Source organism: Anas platyrhynchos, chromosome 2 (assembly GCF_047663525.1).
Source record: "Anas platyrhynchos isolate ZD024472 breed Pekin duck chromosome 2, IASCAAS_PekinDuck_T2T, whole genome shotgun sequence".
In the NCBI taxonomy this organism is placed as follows: Eukaryota; Metazoa; Chordata; class Aves; order Anseriformes; family Anatidae; genus Anas; species Anas platyrhynchos.
In genome coordinates, this window is record NC_092588.1 from 91219262 (window position 1) to 91241142 (window position 21881).

A 21881-nucleotide genomic window follows, 5' to 3' on the forward strand; every position below is an offset into this window, starting at 1 on the left:
TGGACGAGGGCATTGAGTGCACCCTCAGTAAGCTCTGCAGGAGGATCTGGATAGGCTGCACCGATGGGCTGAGGTCAACTGCATGAAGTTCAACAAGGCCAAGTGCCGGGTCCTGCACCTGGGGCGCAATAACCCCAAGCAGAGCTACAGGCTGGGAGATGAGTGGTTGGAGAGCTGCCAGGCAGAGAAGGACCTGGGAGTGATGGTGGACAGTCAGCTGAATATGAGCCAGCAGTGTGGTCAGGTGGCCAAGAAGGCCAACGGCATCCTGGCTTGTATCACAACCAGTGTGACCAGCAGGGCTAGGGAGGTGATCGTCCCCCTGTACTCGGCTCTGGTGAGGCCGCACCTCGAGTACTGTGTTCAGTTTTGGGCCCCTCGCTACAAGAAGGACATCGAGGTGCTTGAGCGGGTCCAGAGAAGGGCGACGAAGCTGGTGAGGGGCCTGGAGAACAAGTCCTACGAGGAGCGGCTGAAGGAGCTGGGCTTGTTCAGCCTGGAGAAGAGGAGGCTCAGGGGCAACCTTATTGCTCTCTACAGGTACCTTAAAGGAGGCTGTAGTGAGGTGGGGGTTGGCCTGTTCTCCCACGTGCCTGGTGACAGGACGAGGGGGAATGGGCTTAAGTTGCGCCAGGGGAGTTTTAGGTTAGATGTTAGGAAGAACTTATTTACTGAAAGGGTTGTTAGGCACTGGAACAGGCTGCCCAGGGAAGTGGTGGAGTCACCATCCCTGGAAGTCTTTAAAAGACGTTTAGATGAAGAGCTTAGGGATATGGTTTAGTGGGGACTGTTAGCGTTAGGTCAGAGGTTGGACTCGATGATCTTGAGGTCTCTTCCAACCTAGAAATTCTGTGATTATGTGATTCTGTGATCATAAAGTTAAAAACAAACAACTGAGCCATTTGTAATGGCTAGAAATAGAAGAACTCATGCTCTTTCAAAAAATGATACTGCAGAACAAAAAGTGAGATTTATTTTAGTCATGCTATGCCCTTATTACACAGAGTAATACAGATACATTTAGTGACAACATTATAAGCTGATAATTTTGATAAATTTGCAAAGTATTACTTTACTTCTAACAACTTTTCTGTGTTGAAGACTGAGCTACCCATTAACACTGGAAAGCAGTATCTTGCTGGAGATGTGTACAGTTTTATAAAACATATATATTCAATTCAAGACACTAATCTTGAACAGCTACAGAAACTTAAACCATAGCTGTAAAGTAAACGTGCTAAACAAAGACCTGCATTTCCCCAAAACTCAGATATTTTCATGCAGGGAGTTGATCAAAGAGGACAATTCAAACAATTTAAAGAACTTAAGTCACTTATTTTAAGAGGCACCAAGAAAATTCAGAAGTGATCTCTGCCGCTGAGCTACCTAGCTCATGCAAAATAAAGATTTTGCCTCTTCAGACACACAACAGAAGACTTGCCCTTCTCATTTCTAACATGCCATATGCAGAGAGGCCACCTGTAGTTTCTTCAGGACCACTAGGTACTACTTCAAATGCTTCTCATTTCACAGTTGAGCAGATGCAGCATCAAGGTCATAAAGCTTTGATGTCCTCATCAAGATCTACAGCGTGTTGTAAGTGTATGCAAGGCCATTTATCAGAGTGTCTGACAACCATAGCAGAGCACTGAAAATATACAATGCTGCAATGGTGTTTCCATTGATGAAGAGACTTTAAGCATAAATGTGCCAGCCTGTCAAAACTCTGTAAGTTCAGATCTCTTCAGATGAGCCTAGAAATCATCTGCTACCAAGATCCAGGTAAGCTTAGCCTAAACACGAAGACATGATGGAAGATGTCGACTACAGCTTATTAGGGAACATATTCTATTCAGTATAAGCTTGTATAGTACAATCATTGCCAGTAGAAATCAAGTGAAATATGTCAATCCATGTATCTAAAATAAATAGTTTATATTAAACATCTAAATATACATATATATATTTATAAGCTATGTAGAAAATCAGGATTCTACAGTCTTTTCTACTTTCTGGATGCTGACAGCAAACCATGACATGGACAACTGAAGAGAAACTGAAAGGAAATACTAATCAGAAATACTGAGTCTTTTTTTGTGGGGGTATTTTTCCCCCACTCTTCCTTAATTTAAACCTGTTTGTTAATTTCAGCACAGAATATTTTTATTGTTTCTATAAACTTTTCAAAGTCTCTCATGCAACTTTACTCCTTTAATTCTTTTATTCTTCCCTAATGCAGGTTATCTATCTTTAGGTATGTTTTGCAGATAGTAAAAACTGAGTCATAGTAAATAATTTGCTTGTTACAGACCCATAAAAACCGATGTTTAGGTCTGAGGTTACAGTCCACATCTTTCTCAGTCCCCATTCCTTTTTTCAACTGACATCACAATTGAAAATTTGCCTACTTAATTGTAATCTAAAAGCATTGGCTTTAGCTTTACTCAGTAACTTCCATTTGTATTTGATCTCACATCATTGTCTATTTCAAGTGTGCAGACACACTTGAACCATTTGTAATTAATAGAAATTCACTGGTTTATCATTAGTATTTGAAAATTACTGTGAGGGATACAATGCTTTAGGTACAGTTCACTATATGTAAGTGACTTAGATATAAGAGTGAAAATGACAAGTTGCCACATCTAAATTTTTTTCTCTATAAAGGACAGATGGTCTCCTGGAATTCCCCATCCTGCTCCATCTCTCTTCAACCTTAACTGAAATGCACAATTGGTTCACATTTTCAGCTGAAATGTAGCTCTTCTTGTCTGATTTGTTCTCCAAATGCTGACGTGAGCAATGATATCATAGCATCATGCTATGATGAGACATCATTGAATGTATACATTTTGGTATATGTTATCAATGTAACTACCTCGTCTTGAAACCTGTGTCTTGTCCAGGGGTCTACTACAGTAGTGAGAGAAACCAACTATGTTAACAGATTGCCAGCAGGTTAAGCAACAGTGATGATTTCCCACCTTTGTACAGGGAAGCAAATTAGTATGCATGTAATGCAACTAAATTGTCTTTCCCAATATTCCTATGCCCCTCAACTTACAGATGATCTGGTTATGTTTCACATTAAGAAACTGATTTGAACAACTCCAAAACCCTTAAACTCAGATTATACATGGAAAGCCTGACAAAGCTCAATGTGAGCCCTGCTATGTGCAGGAGGTTGGTCTAGAAAGCCTCCAGAGGTCTTTTTACACCTGAATTATTCTATTCCATGAAACAAAGCTCAAAAGTACCATCCAGCACAGATTCCTCTCAATGAAGTCAGTTCTACTGTAAGATGACAGAAGAAAAAAGGTACAACATTTAGAGACATTAATTTATTTGTAACTCAGTAAAACCTGTGTAGTCTATTAACCCCCCTAAAGAGTCTACTGTCATAAAAACTAGTCAACAGTATACTTAGCTACAAGTGGGGCTACATTTTTCTCCACATGTATTAAAAATACAAATAAAGCCTCACTGGAAAAAAAAATGGAGAATATATAAGCAACCAAAAATTTGTTTTCACTGTATTTATGTTTGTAGGTTCATGCCTCTACGTGTCAGTAGTGCTCTTTCTTTCCTTTACAATGTTCATATGAGATCTGCTTCTTTTAACAGGTGGTCAGTATTTGATGAAGGCACTTAAACTTCAACAAGACTTGGCAATCACTGATTCTCTTTGAAGAATCTTTCCAATTGCCTCTGTTTATTGAACCATAGAAATAGACTTCCTTACTTGAGTTTGTATTAGGATAATGAGCCAGAGAGCTGACCAGTCAGATTATCTTAAGCAGCAGCAAATGCAGTATCATCATTTACAGTAGCTGTACAATTCATTGTTCCAGCTCAATAGAATATCAAGAATTGTTTTAGTTGTTTGATTGCCCTTCTGATCTTAAAGAATGAAAGAACACAGTAAAACATAAGTGAGCTCCTTTTCAGTGAAAAATAAAAGAAAATTTTTCACATGATTTTCATTACTGCCATCTAAATATTTACTTGACTTAAAATCCACATACCTCCTGAACAAAGCAATCAAAAGAGAACTGCAATTAAAAAGAGCAGCCCTATCAATGTTATGGGTTTCCTGACAGCACAGTGACAGATTCTTTACAAATACGTAAAACATCTTTTCCAGAGTTCTTATGTTGACATTGCTTCCTTGCTTCCCTTTCCATCTCCTCTGCCTCCAAAAGCCTGTAAATCTGAGAGTCCAGAAACAATGGAAAGGAGCCTTAAAAGTCTGGAGGGTTCCCAAGCTTCCTGCTGAGGAATCAGGAGCAAGCCTGATAGAATAAAGATATTTGGAAATGTCATGTTGCCAGAGTGGAGAAGCCCCATAGCTACACATACTGGTCTGGTTTTGAGTCTGCCTGATGCGTGCCGACCAACAGCTGAGAGGCATGGACTATGACAAAGCAGGACTGCAGGGAAGTGGTCATGGCACTGAGCCTGCCAGACTTCAAGAAGCATTTGGACAATGCTCTCAGACACATGATCTGATTTTTTCTTTTTCTTTTTTTTTTTTTGTGGGGGGGGGTCAGGGGGAGGGGAGGTGTCCTTTGGAGGCCCAGGAGTTGGATTCAGTGGTGCCTTCCAGTGGTGCCTTCCATCTTGGATATTCTATGATTCTATGACATCAGAAGTCCAAAGGCCAGAAGCCCAATGTCCCAGGCTTTGAGAAATTTGCCTTGTGTTTTTCCCTTCGAGCTTAGATTTCAGTGAAGTGTTTTTTCTGTAGTTCTCGAGTAGTCTATTTAGGAGGACTATGATGAATTTGATGAGCTTGTCCTAATGACATATTCCAGAATAAGGTGCTAAGCACTTCTAATGGGCGTAGATTTTAGTCCATCTGTACCCTTGTTCTTCCTCAGTAAAATGGAGATATCCATAAATTCCTACTATTTCACATAAATGGAATAGAAATCATTATTTTAACACACCATGGAGATGCTTTGACACTCAAATAATGGGGGTAGTGTATAGATAGCTTTATGAAAACAAAGTAACCCACCTTTAAGGTGGGGTGTAAGAGAAACTGTCAGCTTTTGTATTCTTGACCTGCAATTCTCAGTAAAACAAAACAAAACAGAAATTACTCATTTGAACACCACAGACATAAAATCTTGGCAAATGTCAAACAGGAGTAGCCAGGTTTCATCTGAGCAAAAGTTACGTTCCTATTCTGTATTGTACTTATTCATGCAATTATCATATTCATATGGAATGATCACACAGGATGGCACAATGCTTAGTAAGTTACAGCTTTGTTGAAAGGAGGTCTTCAGGTACCATCTATATGTAAATAACAGTGTTATCCAATAGGGTAGAACATGCAAGCAAATGTACATTTGTATTTTATATAACTGAGGCCTGATCCCACTGATTATATCCTGGTTAGAGAGAAAATTCATTATTGCCTTACATAGTACCAAATTTTACCCATGTTATCCACCGTTAACCAAAGGAAAACTGATTACTTTACCAACATACAAATTGATCTCTCTATGACATGGCAAGGAATCAGAGGAACAATTATATTGATCCTGTAAGAATATTAGGTCTAATACAGAGGCATTAACCTTTGTTTAACCAAAACGTAAAACACATGAAAAAGACAACATTTTATTACTACCCTCCTGCAACAAATAACTCATTTCTTACTACTATAAATTCAATTGCTAGTACTTAAGAGCAAAACTTGCACTTTACTTTCAGAGGTTCTTGATTAATTTACATTGAGGTCTTATATCAAAACTGACTATATGGTCATAACGACCAAGTCCTGCAAGGTGTTATGCCCTGCACAGGGGGCTAAAAGCAGCTGCTGAGTCCTTTAGAGAAAGATAGAAGTTGATAACAAGTTATATGTAGTCAAGAACACTGGCCAAGCCACAGGAAGTAGATGGTCAAGCAAGAAAGATATTATTGACTTCTGGGGCAGTATTGATCCTTATCATTGCCTCACTCTTAACTTCCTCTGAGAACACTCATAAGCTTGAGTAGTTGCTTTTATTGTCTCAGTTCAGAAACAGCTGAAAATCTTAGATCTGGCACTTTTCCATGTCATTTGAATCAAGGATTGGAAAGACTGTGTTGCTAAAAGCCTGTCAAGTACAAACTCACCCCAGTCACCAGTGTTTGCTTCATCCTCAGCAGTCTCTCATATTTTGAAAGCATCTTGCCTTTAATCAAACACGTTAAGCCAGGATTATATCAGGCCTCTCCTCTGCACATTTCTTTTCGCTGTAAAATCAAGTCCTTTCCATAAGCATGCATCCCTGGATTATCTCATTACAAAATGTTTTCAGTGGAATTCTGCATAGCCTCCTTTGGTTTTACCTGCACAGTTTTTACTGTAACACAGGGCCAAATTTATGATTTTATTTCAATACAGTTTATTTTTCTTTATTAAAAGCAAATGTCATTGGGGCTTCTGAAATCTGTAAGGCTACATGGCAGGCCACAGGAAACAGTACTGTATTCAGAATTTAATATTCTTCAATGTGCTGGTTAACAGAATGTTGATATCTGCTTAATATTTTCTTTACAACAACCTATCAGATCTCCTCTTATGCTTTTTCTTGCCAACCTCAACTATCAGCTTTTGCAATTACAAAACAGAACATGAAACAAAGCTGTAGCTTAAAGTTCCAGATTTTTTTTTATTTTTTTTTTTTAACTATTGAAAATGCATCAGCTGTTTCAAAAACTTTTAATCATGGCGATGTCACACACTGAGTTGTTGTTTAAACAAAAGCCACCCATTTACCATGAAGCTACAAAGCAGAGAAGAAAAGCAATGAACTATGGGATAGAAAGTTAATACATGGATGTCCTCTGTGCCAACACTGCCAGCAAAGCCCTATTGCAAATCAGACGCTTCACTGGAGGAAATTTTTGGCAGCCTAAAATGAAGCAGCAACAGCTCAAGTATGTTTCTGAACCTCAGTTATAAAACTGTTCACATGCACTGTAAACTCTCGCTTGCTATTTTTAACCCCTGGGCTCCCACGTTTTGTTTTCATTTTGTCAAAGCAAAGGAATGTGAGAGAGATGTCTATTAGACTCCTCCACTCAGCCTGAGGGTTAATTACTCAGTTTGGTAGACATTTGAAAATATTATGTTACCTCTAACGGCAAAATTGATAGAAGATTGTTTCAGGCTCACTTTATGTCTTTATGGCAGATTAAATTAACTAATCATAAATTATGCTGGCTAAAGTACACCTGTTACTCACTAACCCTGCAGAAGGAAGAGGAGGATCTTTTCTCAATACAAAGTAAATACTATGCAGTAAATTAAAGATTTTTCAAATCACTAAACATGCATTCAAGCAACAAAAATTGGCAGCATCCCCAAGATGGCAGTGGCAGATTCTGAAGAATAGGACAGCATTCTGAATGCACAACTGCTGCAGAAATGCGTCAGTACTGCAGTGCTACAGGTGTATATCCACAGATTAAAGCAAACAGACAGAACGTCTATTAAAGAAGAACAGAGTGTGCTCGCATTTTTGTTAGATGTATTGGAATACTAGGAGGACATAAAGGGTGAATGTTTGTGTGGTGGTTTTGCTCAGGTGGGCAGCCGAGCTCCACCACAACTGCTCTCTCACTCCCCTTCTTCTCAAAGAGAAAGGGGGAGAAAATACAACACAAAGAGCTCGAGGTTTGAGATGAGAATGGTTAAATTAAAGGGAAAGGGAATGGGGAGAAAAAAAGAAACAAAAGAAACAATAAGGCCGCACAGAAGCACAGAGAGAAAGGAAAAAAATATATACTTCCCATCAACAAGCGATGTTCGGCCACATCCTAGGAAGCAGGGCCTCAAAACGCGTAGTGGTTGTTCAGGAGGACAGCCCCCTCCCCCACGAGAGCCCTCCTTTTTATTGCTGAGTGTGACATCAGATGTTATGGAATATCCCTTTGGTTGGTTTAGGTCAGCTGCCCTGGAGATGTCCCCTCCCCATCACTTGCCTACCCTCACTCAGCTTGCTGACTCTTGGGGGCTTGGAGGGAGTCCTGATGTTGTGCCAGCACTATGCAGCAATAGACACAACACTGGAGTGGTATCAGTGCTGTTCCAGCTACAAGTGCAGAACACAGCACTGTGTGGGCTGATGCAGGGAAAGGTGACTCCATCCCAGACAGACCCAACACAGTTTGCAACCCCAGTTTCCAGTGTCATCTGCTTTCTGTTGATAGAGGCTGAAAGACCCATTTCTATGTGCTTCCAAGGTAAGGATGGATGTATACAACACTAATTTAGAAACTGGTATAGATTTTATAGTGATCCTCCTGTTACACTCAGCATTGCATGATGTGGATGTAGCACCTGATACCACATCAGTATGATGGAATTCCTGAATAGGACTTGGACAGCTAAAGTCAGAGATGCATGGCAGGAAGGGACAGGAAACACAGGCATTCAAGACTTTTTCTGTGCAGTATAAAGCACTGAGTCCCTATCTGCAAGCTGATGATATACCAGCTCAATCATGTTAAATAAAGACTTACTTTCCTTTGGAAGAAAATAAAATAGAAATGCAATAAGTAGGTCTAAGTGAGCCCATCAGCTTCCTAATGACTCTGTTCAGAAGGAATGTAACCACAGAACTGACAAATCTGTTGTGTTTCTTCATGCGTCACAGAGACTTCTGAGTCTCTTCAGACAACCAAATAACCCAAACTTAGTTGAAGTACAGACTCTCAACAGACTATAACCTCTTCTGGAAAGGTGCAGTATCCCGAGTTCATCTATTCCCAGATTCCTTCTCCATCAGTGCCAAGAAGCAGGTGATTTTCTTGATACTGAGCCTTTTTCCCTTTTTTTTCCTCCCATTTTGTGTTCTCAGAACAATATTCCCTAAACCACCTCCTACCCATGATGCATACAGCAATGAAAAAGTCAGCTGGAAGGAAATACAGCCACACCAGGGTTAAGACAGAAGCACCAAAGAAAGAAATTGTGTCCCCCACCAACATGAGCTAGGCAATGATGAGGTTTAGTCCTACAATGAAAATTAAAAAAAAAAAAAAATCTTCTGAAAATAAAAGAAAGCTTTGATCACCATCAGTCACTGAATAGCCTATTTTAAGCCCATCAGAGCCAGTGCACTGTTCTCATGTTGCTAATTAAAAATGATAGATTCATCAATTAATCTCTTTTCCTGTCCCCTTGTCTCGGTATGAGATTTTTCAAAGGGACAAATGGTAGTTAGGTGCCCAAAGAATCATTTCAACCCTGAAAATTTGTACCTTTGTCAACATAAACCTGACCTTGTCTCTTCAGACTGTGAAATGACAGAAAGAAAACCATAGGAAAACCATAATCTTACACAACGATTTATAAATTGAGAATAATTTTAGCTTCTCTACAATAAATATTGTTACATAAATCCTTCCTGGGTTCCAATCTGAACTTCCTTGTTGATAGATGAATAAGCCTCTGTTAAATTTTTCAGAGAGAGATATCCTAAGCTTAGACTCTTGATTGAAACTCAATTGCAATATTTACTGTGGAGCAGTCAGAGACACCCCACTGTTTAGGAAAGGAGCAGTGAAGGCAATCTATTTTTAATCATAATGAAATGGAGACAAAGGCTCTGCTGCTAGCTTAGCAAAGTTCCAGAGACATAAAGCTGGCCAATGAAATTGGTTACCTTTTTCCTTCACAGCATATGTATCACTAGGCAGTCAAATAGAATGGGGGTGTACAAGGTTAACAAGCTAGCATCATGTTATGAAGCCAGTGATAAAATTGTCTTATAGTTCTTAACTCTGACCTGTTCCAGTGAAAAGCTGCCAAGCAGAATTATGTCATCCTGAACATCTCTCTCAAACTGTTTGATATATGAAGGAATCACTTCATCTTCAAGTTCCCTGTGAAGGTCACATGTCTTACTGAAGCTGACAGGCATCACGGAATCTGGAAAATCTTCACTGGTGACACGGGCTGCTTGAAACAAAAGAGGCAGATTCTCACTTAGCAAATGAGATTTCATTCATTGATTTGTACTCCTCATTTGTGATGTTTGGCCCACCAAAACTTAAAAACAATGACGCATATGCTGTAAAATTACTAGAAATGAATAACCATGAAAACACTGGCAGATTCCAAGTACCATTACCAAGAATATGGAATACTATCCTCAAAAGCAACATCAGGAACAAATGTAGCATGTGCAGCTTTTTCTGTAAGAGGTTAAAAAAGGGGTGCAATGCATGTCTACGGTCACTTCACTTCCCAGTAAATTTTAAAGGAATTTTGGTTTGGAATGACTTTGGCTTTCACTCCTTGGGAAGATTAGGAATAACTTCAGTTGTAAGGGAGGCTTTGGTTCCTCCCTAAGGGAGCCATACCGAGCATTTCATCTTCCTCCCACTCACCCGAGAGAATCAGATTCCTTCCCAAGGTGTGTGTGTGCAACTCCCGCCTAATTAATTGGGTCCGGTTTTGCTCTCACCCACATCATTCCATTGATTTCACTGCCATGATGTATGTAGAACCAAAAGGTATGTGCTGTATATACATAAAAATAAATCCCATTCATAAAGCTAACCTCACAGACAAACTGTTTCCTTTCTTTACTCCAATTCAATATGCTACTTAAAAACATATCTTCTCATTGATATCTGCTACAGTACACATATTAAAGACAATTATTTTTGCTCGTTCCTCTATATTAAGATCACTGAGATATGACATATATCACGCTGTCCACATCTGACTTCATATTTCTGTGTGTAAGTGCATGTTTTAATAGTTATCTCTGACTTTCCCTGCAAAAAAAATGGCATATCTAGTTATTTGCCTTCCTCTTTGTCCATCCTAAGACATGAAAACAGTTAGAAGATTTTTTTATCCTGCCCCTTTGAAGTCTCTCGTTCTCTAATGAAGACCAGAAAAGGAAAGATAAAACTAAGGCTATTAAAATTTTCAGTTTTGCTCACTACTCATTGTGCAATGACTTTAATTGTTGAGCCTCCTGAGTACTTAAATCACCTCAGTGCCACCAACACACAGGAAGTAGTTTTTTATTTAATTACAACAGGATACAAATTCAAAATCATGTTAGGGGAAGCGTACAGTAGATATAAACAACCAAAACCATTACCTTAGGGTACACGGAATCTCTTTGCGTAGCATCTTACAAACGTAATGAAAAGTGATTTGACCTACAACTATTAACAGGAAAAAAAAAAAAGAAGAAGAAGAAAAAGATATTTACATTTAAATTTGCTGTAACTTTAAGGGTTTGGCTAGCACAGAAAAAATCCAGGAAGTGCTGGAAAAGAAAACGTTGCCAACAGCAGAGGATGCAGCATTGCCTGTTCCCTTCCATACTGTGTTGACACAATGGGACATATGCTCAGCTGGTGTAAATCATCTGACTTACTGCTTTCACAGGAGCACTGCAAGCTTACATCATGGAAGGGACAGTACATTCCTATTTCAGATCCTCTGAGCATAGATTGGCTATATATACAAAAAGAATAAAAACATTCAGTCTGCAAAGGCAACAATACAGTGATTTGGTAGAACTGACTATTACTGACTATATACTTTTGGTGTTTGTTATATTGAGGAATTCTATCCAGTGAATTCAATTTGGTTGGAAGACACCAGGCTCATTAACAAGAGTTTTGTGGAAAAAGAAGAAAAGAAGAGAGATAACATTTTCTAAAGCCTTTTCAAGGGAAGTAACTGCTAAAAATGCAAACATAAATTATGGTTTAGTTTTGAAAAGTATTTGGTGAAAATATACATACAGTCATTTAAGCACAGATAAAAAAATAAAAATTAAAATAATGTATACAGTATTAGCTTGGCTGCTTGTAACTTCATTTACACCTGCACTTGTCCATCAGGTAGCAGTGGTTTGAATACTGAGATGAAAATTTAAAGGACAGGTTCAACAGCATATTATACCTAAACACAGGTTTGAAGGTATAAAGTACTTATAAAATCCATAAGGAAAATGCATTTTGGCTACTTGGTTCTAGAAGACTGTATAAACTGTAGCTAAAAGAGAACATCACCAAAGGCCATCAAACAACTGTAATCCTGCAAAACATTTTACTTTATTTTTTCTCTTGCTGCCAAAGCATAATATAATAAAAATTGTTTTCTATGATATGGCACCTGGCATCATTTTAAATGTACATGGACCACAATCTTACAAAAAAAAACAGACAACCAATATTGTCTTTTAGATTATTTATAATATGATTTAATACGTACCATAAGAGTGACCAACATGTTACCCAGTGGAAAATGTTTTAAGTATGCAATGATATAAGTTCTGAGAGATACATTCTTTCTTTTCCTTTGGAGATCATCTATTAATTAGGACTGTATGACTGTGATTTTTCAGTTCAGTGGTCAAATTTAAAAAAAAAAAAAAAAAAAAAAAGGAAAACATTCTGTAAGAGTGGAACCAAATGAATCCTAGTTTTCTATGGATTTTCTGATGTCTAATAAGGGTCAAGCTCCCATATTAGTTTTTCCCTCGGTGGAGACATTAATAACACTTGTCTGCTCTGCTCAGCTGCCCACTTCCATAAAAACTGGTAGGGAAGTCAGACCTGAGAGAATTGTTCTCTGGGGGGGGGGGGGGAGAAGAAAAAAAAAAGAAAAAAAAAGCTGAGGGGGGGCGAGGAGGAAAACAGATTCAAAAATCTGTAGGAAGAACCACAGACAAGCAGGAATAATATAGCCCATACATGCACACAGAGGTGGAGACTGCACAATCCTTGTTTCCTCATGAAAGTCCTGCTCTTTTCAGGGTTTTATTCACCAAAGCCAAAAATTCTGCCAGGATTCGATGGAGCATTCCATCATCCATAGCACTACCTCTGATATCCATTATGGTTCTTTTAGAAATAAAAGTGCTAAGAGAGAAGACAGCAGCAGACTGCTTTAGTTCCCACATTCATAGTATTCACAAAGGCTCTGATGTGCTTGTGGAGTGCAAGACACACCTCTCAGTAGCTTTGCTTGCCTTTGAATTAAATCATTGAGCTGTCAGCAAGGTCAGGGCTCCAAGGACTAGTCTGTGCATGATGCCCACCCGCTCAGCAGGCTCAAAGTGAGATCACCATCATCAAAGTACACCACATGCATTCAAATGGTTTTGGTCAAGTCTAAGTCAGTTGTCCAAGACCCTTCTAAAGACCAATGAAAAAGGGAGGAACTGCTTCTAGAGTGTAATTAGTCTGTTTAATTAAGAGGTGCGTGTGTGAGGTGGGCTGAGCCACTGTCTGAAAGACCTTCTCTCCTCCCTTCCCATGGCTTCAGGGGGAGCCCCACCCCCTGCAGCTAACTGTCAAAACACTAATGGAAAGAATACTGGACCCTACCTGAGGGCAGCCTATAAATTACATTAGGACATTTTCCTTAACCTCACAGGGATATTTTAAACAAACAGATTAAAGCTATTGAAGACCATGAAATACCATAAATGTTGGTAGAGGGGGACAACTTAAGTACTACAGGTAGAGACCCCATGACCATCTTTCCTATAGAATCAACATTGACTTCACCACAGCCAAGCAACAAGTTTTCTTGTTTGTTTGTTTGTTTGTTTACTTAATCTATGTTGTTATATGAAGCAGCAATCAACCTGCAGCATTTCTGTAAGCTTTCTCAGCAACGAGGAGCTCCATATCAACATGCACCAATGTGGGACTTGCTAATAATTTGTTAAAGGTTTTTGCTTAAACTATCTGCATGAATTAGCTATGCTTGTACTTTCTTTTCCTTGCATTTAAAGTAAGACAAAATAGGTTTCAAAGATGTAACTGATATGACTAGTCCAAGCTCAAGGGATTTTGCAACCCCAGGTCAATGAAATCCTTTAGCTCTTCTAGAACAAAGTTGCTTACAAGCTCAATTGTCAGGAAATATGTTGCAACTCCTGGAGCTCCAGTGCTGTAGCCAACAGCTTGTTCTGTCCCTCTGACAGAGTAGGTGCTGAGAAAATAAAATATGACTAGAAGCCACATACAGTACAAAGAACAGAAAATAATTTTGCACAAAAGACTGGAAAGGTGGTTGGGGTGGGTGGGGAGAAGACACATTGAGTGGAATACCCAAAAACACGAGGGTAGCCATGAGCTGAGGCTTGTTTACACATCTCTTATTCTAGGATGAAGCCTAGGAGAACAGCAGGTATGGACCTTCTGTAAAGGCTGTGGTGGTAGCACTTTCATGAATCAAGTGGATGTTAAAAATGGCTGCAAAAATAAGTACAGCCAAAGTAAAAATGTTGTCTGGAGGTAAAAAAATATTTTCTCTTACTCTTTGTTGTTTCTACTGTAGACGAAACATCCATTTGGTATTCCTCACAAAGCCACAAAAGACATTTTCTAACTTGTCTGTTAGTGTAAATTCTTGTGAAGATAACCTCAAATACTGTATGACGTGACCAGTACATCTGACAAATAGACCACCCATTTATGGATGCTTAAATAAAGACTTAGATTTCTAGCATTAAACACGTAAGCAAGGACTTTTCCAATCTTCATTTGTTTGGGTGGAATTCAACATACAGTGAAGCAGTCTAAAGAAAGCATGCCACTGAAGTTACACTTAAAACCACATAAATGCAACTCAAAATGAAAACATTTGGGGGAAAAGGTTTTACAGGCTCACATTAAAATCAATATCCTTTTTTCTTCTGAGTTCAAGATTACCCACTCTCCTCCCCACATCCAGACACAAGAGAGTTTTGTCTTCCTTTATGCAAATGGTTTTGTTATTTACCTTGGGAGTCCACCATCTCGCTTTCTTCCTCTAGAAAATTCATCAGTTTACCATATCGGATTTGCTCCTCAAATTTCACAGGATCTTTTGGGGGAAAATAAATAAATAAATAAATCAGCAAGATATCTATTGTTTCTTTGTTTCTTCCAGTAGTATTTCATGGCATATTATTTTGAACTATAAATAAACATATACAAATACAAAAGAAACCCTTTGAAACACAAAGATTAGTTTTTATAGTGATAGCTTCATTGCAGAGCTGTCATGTTCTTCTGAATTATGACAGAGTTTAAAGTAAAAAATATTTAATTGCACACTTTTCAAGGGTGATCAATATTATATCTTGGTCCGTACTGAAACCGTTTTTCTGATGGATGGATTCTATTTGATTCATAATAAAAATCAAAGTACCTCATTTCTTCTCTAATATGATTTTGGATATTTATTAAAAATTTTACCTTGCTGTCCATAAAGATAACATTTCTAGTGTAAGAAGACTTTACAATATGCTGTGGTATTACAATATGTTGCAGGTCTGTCATTCAAATTCCCAATAACATCTACAGATTTTTAAACAGAGCAAGGGTCACACACACGTATGTACCTTTTTCCAGGAGACCTAAAAGCACTTCAAATGTCTATATTTAAGATAGAAATGACCAGCTGAGACTATTCATGTCACCCAGACTCTGGCTTTCTAAGTCATCAGTGAAAGTAGGCTGGTAGAAGACTAAAGTGTACCTAAGGTAGGTGAACTTTTTATCTACAAATTACATAGGGTGACTCTGTTTAAATGAAATGTTCACTTGAGGGTAGAGGAGGAAAGGCAAACCTATAATGGGGGGTTGTTTCTTCTCAGGGCGTTATCAACTCAAATTTCCAGAACAAGTTTTATTTATCAAGTATAGAAAAGATAATTGCTAATATCGCAATTTTGACAGAAAAGTCCATTAAAGAATCCCCCTATGACCTCATTGAAATTGTACTTAACATTGTACAAGATTTGTGAAGATTTGTTTTTTACTGGCTATTCTCTTTGGTTCTGACTAGGTTATGTCATAAGAGCTATGTAACTTTAAAGTGTGCACAGAATTCTTCATCTTGTTCTGCTTCTGTCTCTTGTTAGTGGCCACTTATGGCTAGATGGAAAGAGAAGGCAATTGCATGTGGTCTCCAATCAGACGATCACCATCTAGGACCAGATTACAGTTCTGACTATCCTTTTTAAACTGTGTCCAATACATACAAATGCAGTTCCACTTATTTGACGCTTCTACAAGGAAAAGATGGAAACCGGGCATAGAACCATTTGTGAGTATATGGGATAGTGAGTTGTTGAGATGTCTGGCATCAGATTAAGGGATGGACAAATTCAGAGAATTACTATGAAACTGACATTATGACATCCCCACCCTAACTTCACTGGCTCCACTTTGATTTAGTTATCCTACAAAATTTAGGAGGAAACCATGGAGAATTCTACATTTTGTAAAAGACATTATTACAGGGAAAAAAAAAAAAAAAAAAAGATATTACGCACACATACTCCAAATAGCTAGGTATTTTAGGGCTTTAGATAAATTCTAGTGAAGCTCTGTTTTGTTTCTGAAGAACCATACTGTTTTTCTGCCCAATACCAAAATGGACTATACAAGAGAATGCAAAGAAAAATTCACCTGAAACTGCAGTGTCTTGCCTTCAACATGCAGTCCAAAAGGTTCTAGGCAAAACATGACTAACAGAAGATAAGAAAATATAAATAAGTAGAAAGAACAGAATTCTCCACAGCATACTACAGCTTCAAATATTAAGAGAAAGGTGGGGTGGTAATCTGTAATAGAATGTCACATTTGTGACATGCAGGTATGCATTATTTCTCTCAGAGAAATGCTTCCATCCAACCTGCAACCTACCACTATCCTTGGCAGAGATGTTAGTCACTATAACATTTTAATTGCTCTAGCTGTTCTGCAGATCTTAACACAGCCAACCTGAGGCCAGCACCATCCCTAACAAGCTTGCAATAAAGAGGCCTTTCCCCAACCTCTGAGTGAGAGTTTTGCCAAGGAAGAAAAAGGAAGAGCACCAAAGGACAGCCATGCAAAGACCTCAAGTCTGGTCTGATATGCAAGTGCCTAAACTTAACTCTTCCTCCACCACCCACAACTGGATGGACTTAGAGCTTTCATTTTTTCCAAATTATTAAAAAAAAAAAAAAAAACTCTTAATTCTCTGGATATGAAGCAAATCATGACTCATGATGACTATTCATAAGATGCACCAAAGCAGTATTGACAAGAAAAATTCTTTCACTTAAAAACTCTGAGACAGAAGTTGACTTCTAAGGTATGTCATTGTCCTACACAAGTAATGGGGAAATTAGAGTTGTATGTGATTTGCCCTTGATAAACCTAAAATCATCATCTTTTTTTCACTGGTACACAGAAATTCAAATTACTGATGTGTACTAGAGCCTGCTTTTTTTTTTTTTCTCAGTTACATGTTTTTGCCTCCAAAATTTAAATCTTGATATCTACTCAAAATAAAAAATGTCATGAGTTCCAAAGTGAACTATTTTGAGATATTGCAGTAGACAAATTTTCACACCTACACTTTTTTTTTTTCTACATTTGACTACAACTGTGTCTCTAGAGAGGTTCTGCAGTAGAAATAATTACAAGGATTGAAAAAGTGAACGGCCGGGAAGGTAACAATGTGGAAATCAGTCTTGCGTGCTATCAGGTTGTTTAACAGGAGCTGGGCCAAAACATTCTGTGCACAGCTAAGAACTTCATTACCATGATAATGTTCTTACTTAAGTCCATGCAAATTCAGGCAGGCCCGTTCCCACCCTTTTTATTTAAAAGCAAAGGAGAATTTCCTCAGCTCAGAGCAAAAGACAATACTTCCTAGTTAATCTCTCTCATACTTAGGCATAACTTCTGTTCTCCCCATACCACAGAGTCACACCCTCCTTCTCCTTGTACCTACAGACAACAAAGCTGAATATCTTGGCTAAACTGGTGAAAAGAAAACCAAAAGAGGCCTCCTGTTATGCTGAGAACTGTTACAGACCCTGGGGTTTCTCTTCTGTTAGGCAAGCAGACGTTCAGCTTAATGACAAAATTGTTCTCAAACAAGGACTTTGGGATGCAAAAAAGCTGGACTAACTAGGTTAATTAAAGAGAACACAGGGTAGACAGTTTTCTTGGAGTGTGCTTCATTGTTATTGCTATAATAAGCTGAGTGAATACAGCACAGCCTCAGTTTTACCAGCTCACTGTCCTTGATCAAAGACTATGTATACTGCCTATCATGTCCAGAGCAGGTAAGACTTATAATTTAAATTGTAAACTTCAATATTTAAATGAAACTGCATATGTGATCTTTGTCACCTAATTTTCATAAATGGAAAAGAATATTCTGACACCAAAATTACATACTTAATTCTGCCTCACCTTCTTCACTGACCTCCATCCCACACTGCCTTGGGTTTATTTCCTCATCCATCAGCAGGTCAAAGTAATTTCTGCTGTATTCATTTCCTGTGGAAAGCACATGAAGTAAGGGTCAGTGATTATTAGAAGCACATGAACCAAAATGTTAATTTTGAAATTGACACCAGCAAGCACAGGGGCATTTTTTGCTACTTTATAAGCTTAATTTTTTTTAACAAGTCTTCTAAGCCTACTAGTACTGCAATTATCATCTTGTGAAAGGTCAGAAAAGGTAGTTCTGGAAACAAGTGTACTTTATGTTACTTTTACTTGGGAACTAATGAGAAAAATTCTCAAGTTTAGATGACTGAATGATAAGAAAAAAATATAAATATCCAACATCCCCAACATAAGCCAAATTATTCTTGAAACACATTTTATAAATGAATTACCGATGCTGCAGACAAATTTGTGTTTCACAGCTGACCCCTCCAATTTCATCAGTTTTAAATTTCACCACTGAGGTTTCAACGTCTGGTGCATCTTTAATACTGTATTCAACCAGAGAAGTGTTTAATTACAGAGGAGATACTAGAATACTGCCTCATTAATCTGAACAGCAATTATATTCAGTTGGGCTAGGTAGATAATCCAAGATTTTGATGGGATAAAAACGCTCATTTTAGCACTTTCTATTTCAACAGCTAGTTGTATCCATTCGTCAGAAACTAATCAAGTTCACACACACACACACACACACAAAAAAAGTATTTTGTTAGACTTATCAAGGAATAATGCAGCATCTAGTTGCCTGGAGGAACTCCAAGTACCATCAGCCCAAAGAAATCTTTTTACACAAGGGGGATAGGGGAGATTTTTTTTTCTCTCAAAATATGTCCTTCCTTCAGAAAAGTGCTACTCGATTAAAACCACTCTTATATTCATTGAGTTTGTGAACACAGTAAATTATTATTAAACAGAGGAAAAAATAAAATAGTTAAGACTATAACAAATTTTAAAATTGCTTGAGCAGGCACAAATCTATATCCTAGAAAGTACATAAGAACTAAATGTGTGAGGGGGTTAATTTATCCAAGACACACTATAGTAGTCTACAGTATATTTGGTTTAGGATCAAAAATAATCTGAACAGCAGCTCCTTCTCAGAGACTAAATGAAACTTTGATATGAAACTAGGTTTAATTTATATTTCTGGACTGGCACATTTTGACTGTCAGTCTCTGTTCTTTCAATGTAGTAAGTACAAGAACTGAAAATTTGCTTTACCTTGAGGTCTCAATAAAGAAAAAATAAATGAGTTTCATTTTTGTTACTTTATCTGTCAACAACTACTAGGCTAGTATGAATCTTGGCAGTATGTAATCAAAGTCTTATGTACTGCAATAACAGAGCCATTCTACCTTATTCACTGTAATTGTTTTTCTCTAGCACAAAATACCGTGATGTTATATGAACACCCTTTCACATGTTGGTAAAATAATTCACCCATGTGCTAAAGAAGAAAATGATGATGCATCTCTCTGTTCAGTTAATTCATAGCTATAAATGTAAATAGTTATACGTTGCAACCATATAAGCAATATGCAGTTAGCACATAGGGCTTCTGTATGGTCTTAGTACCACAATAGCTATTACTGAATTTTAATACCCTGTGTTCTTTATCCCTTGGGTTTAGTATTAAACTCTGAGGAACAGACTTGCAGAACTCTTCTGGACAGAATAACTGGCATTTAGGAGGAAGTGTCATGTTATATTTGAGTCTACAAGGCATGGAAACCATTATTCTAAAAAGAGATACATGGACAAAAAACATTAAACAGATTGCTCTTTGGTCCGCTTTAAAAAAAAAAAAAAAAAAAAAAAAAACTCACTTCTTAGAAGTGAGTACAAAACACTTCATCCATGGCTACAGCTCTGTGAGAACCACACACAACTGGAGATACTAAATTGTGCAGAAGTAAAAAGAACAACCAGGTTTATCTCTCCATAGCAATGTACTGATTTTTTAATTTTAATTTATTTTAATTTAAAACTCACATAGGTAGAATGAATACTAAATGTCAGAATCACCTCCTTATGATGATTTTAAAGAGAATAAGACATTTTAAAATATAGAACACCACAGAAGACTTGCAGAGAGGCTTTCTGAAGAGAAGTAATATCTGCAAACCTTAGATCGCTGCTCTTGTCCTGTTGTTTTTTTTTGTTTTGTTTTGTTTTGTTTTGTTTTTCCTCCCAGCTCAACATACCCTGAGAACTGAACCACACAGTTACAGGTAGGATATGCAGCTCTGGACTCAGCTGATTTTCAGGTATGGAAGGGGTAGAGGGAGTTAACTTTAGATTTAAAATACAAAACTATCAATTTTAGTCAACATAACATACTGCCCAAAGCATTTTACTAATAACATTTTGTGAGCATGTGAATGGATTACTAATCATTTCATGTTTGCTTTTGGAAATATTTGAAAGTGTATAACATGTAAATTAACAGTCCACTAAGGAATTCACATTACTCTACTTCACGGTATAGACACAGTAAAGCAAATGTTAATACAGAGCTTGCTTGCAGGTATTTTGAACAGCAATGTACAGCTTAGTGCTTTCAGACAGCAAGTTACTTTGAATATCTCCTCCTGTGAAGAGCTAGTCAACTTTGGATATGTGAGTCTTTTCTTTGAACCAGATGTTCACTCAAACTAATAATTCAATTGGAAGCCCTATTCACTCCCTCAAAATTATGTTACCTTGTGGAAAACACAATGGATGATTCAGGAAATCAGAACTGAAGAACAAAACGAGAATAATCTATAAATTCAAATAAAACTGGAAAGAAAGGTGTTGGCACAACAGTGACCAGGTGGGAATTTATACAGTTTAATTACGGGAAGAGGAGTTGCTAATAAAATTATCGTAATCCTCAGATGCAGCCCAGGGGACTACATACATTTTACTAAGACTGTATGAAACTCTAAGACGGATTTTAAGCTGTCTGTAATCAATTATACAGTCTACATCCTGAGAATACCACAGAAATGGCATGACTAAGTTACATTTCTGCAAGGTCTTCTACCCTGCAAGGAAATCAGATAGTCTATACTGATAACATATCAAGTGTACAAAAAGAAATTTCAATGATGGACAATTATTCCATTGTCCCTCATATTGTATTATTGATCTGTGTTTTAAGTTTAACAACAAAACTACATTGGAGTGGTTGAACTTCTCCTAACCAAAGTAAAAATAAAGAAATTACTAATAACCAAGTGGCTGATTAATAAAAGCTTAAGTAAGCTTTCTCAGATGCTTGTTTTCAGAGTGATGCTTGGGACAAAAGCAAAAATTTCTGCATAGATCAAATTTTGTTATAAAACAGTGCACAGATTATGATCTCAGCCAACTTGCCTTAATGAGTTTCAGCTCTCCCTTTTCAGGTAGCTGTGTGGTCAACAGAGCTCTCTACCAATGACTTGGCAAAACATTAGTGGGGTTGTTTATAAGGAAACTCTTAAAGATCTTTTGAATAAGTTGGGGGCATCTTAGAAAGATGAATTCCAGTATGAGAAACCATTTTACCTAAAGTGCACTTGAAACACAATGATGAAGCTATGCAGATACACTTTAAGCAGACCAAGTATAAGATTCTG

The 21881-nt window shown here is 37.7% G+C and overlaps 1 protein-coding gene across 3 annotated transcripts in view; it reads right to left on the reverse strand.

Annotated features, from left to right (window-relative positions):
• The window catches only part of LOC110352209 (uncharacterized), a 218199-nt gene that overhangs the window by 132537 nt on the left and 63781 nt on the right, over window positions 1–21881 (reverse strand). For 2 of the 3 annotated variants that reach the window (XM_072033095.1, XM_072033096.1), the window contains exons 5-7: window positions 18235–18321; window positions 14777–14860; window positions 9795–9964 (exon numbers count right to left, since the gene is read on the reverse strand). In XM_072033095.1, the coding sequence (XP_071889196.1) occupies window positions 9795–9964; window positions 14777–14860; window positions 18235–18321 (341 nt within the window). Of the gene's footprint in view, window positions 1–9794; window positions 9965–14776; window positions 14861–16452; window positions 16530–18234; window positions 18322–21881 lie in introns of those variants that run through there. The other variant, XM_072033097.1, reaches the window with a different exon arrangement.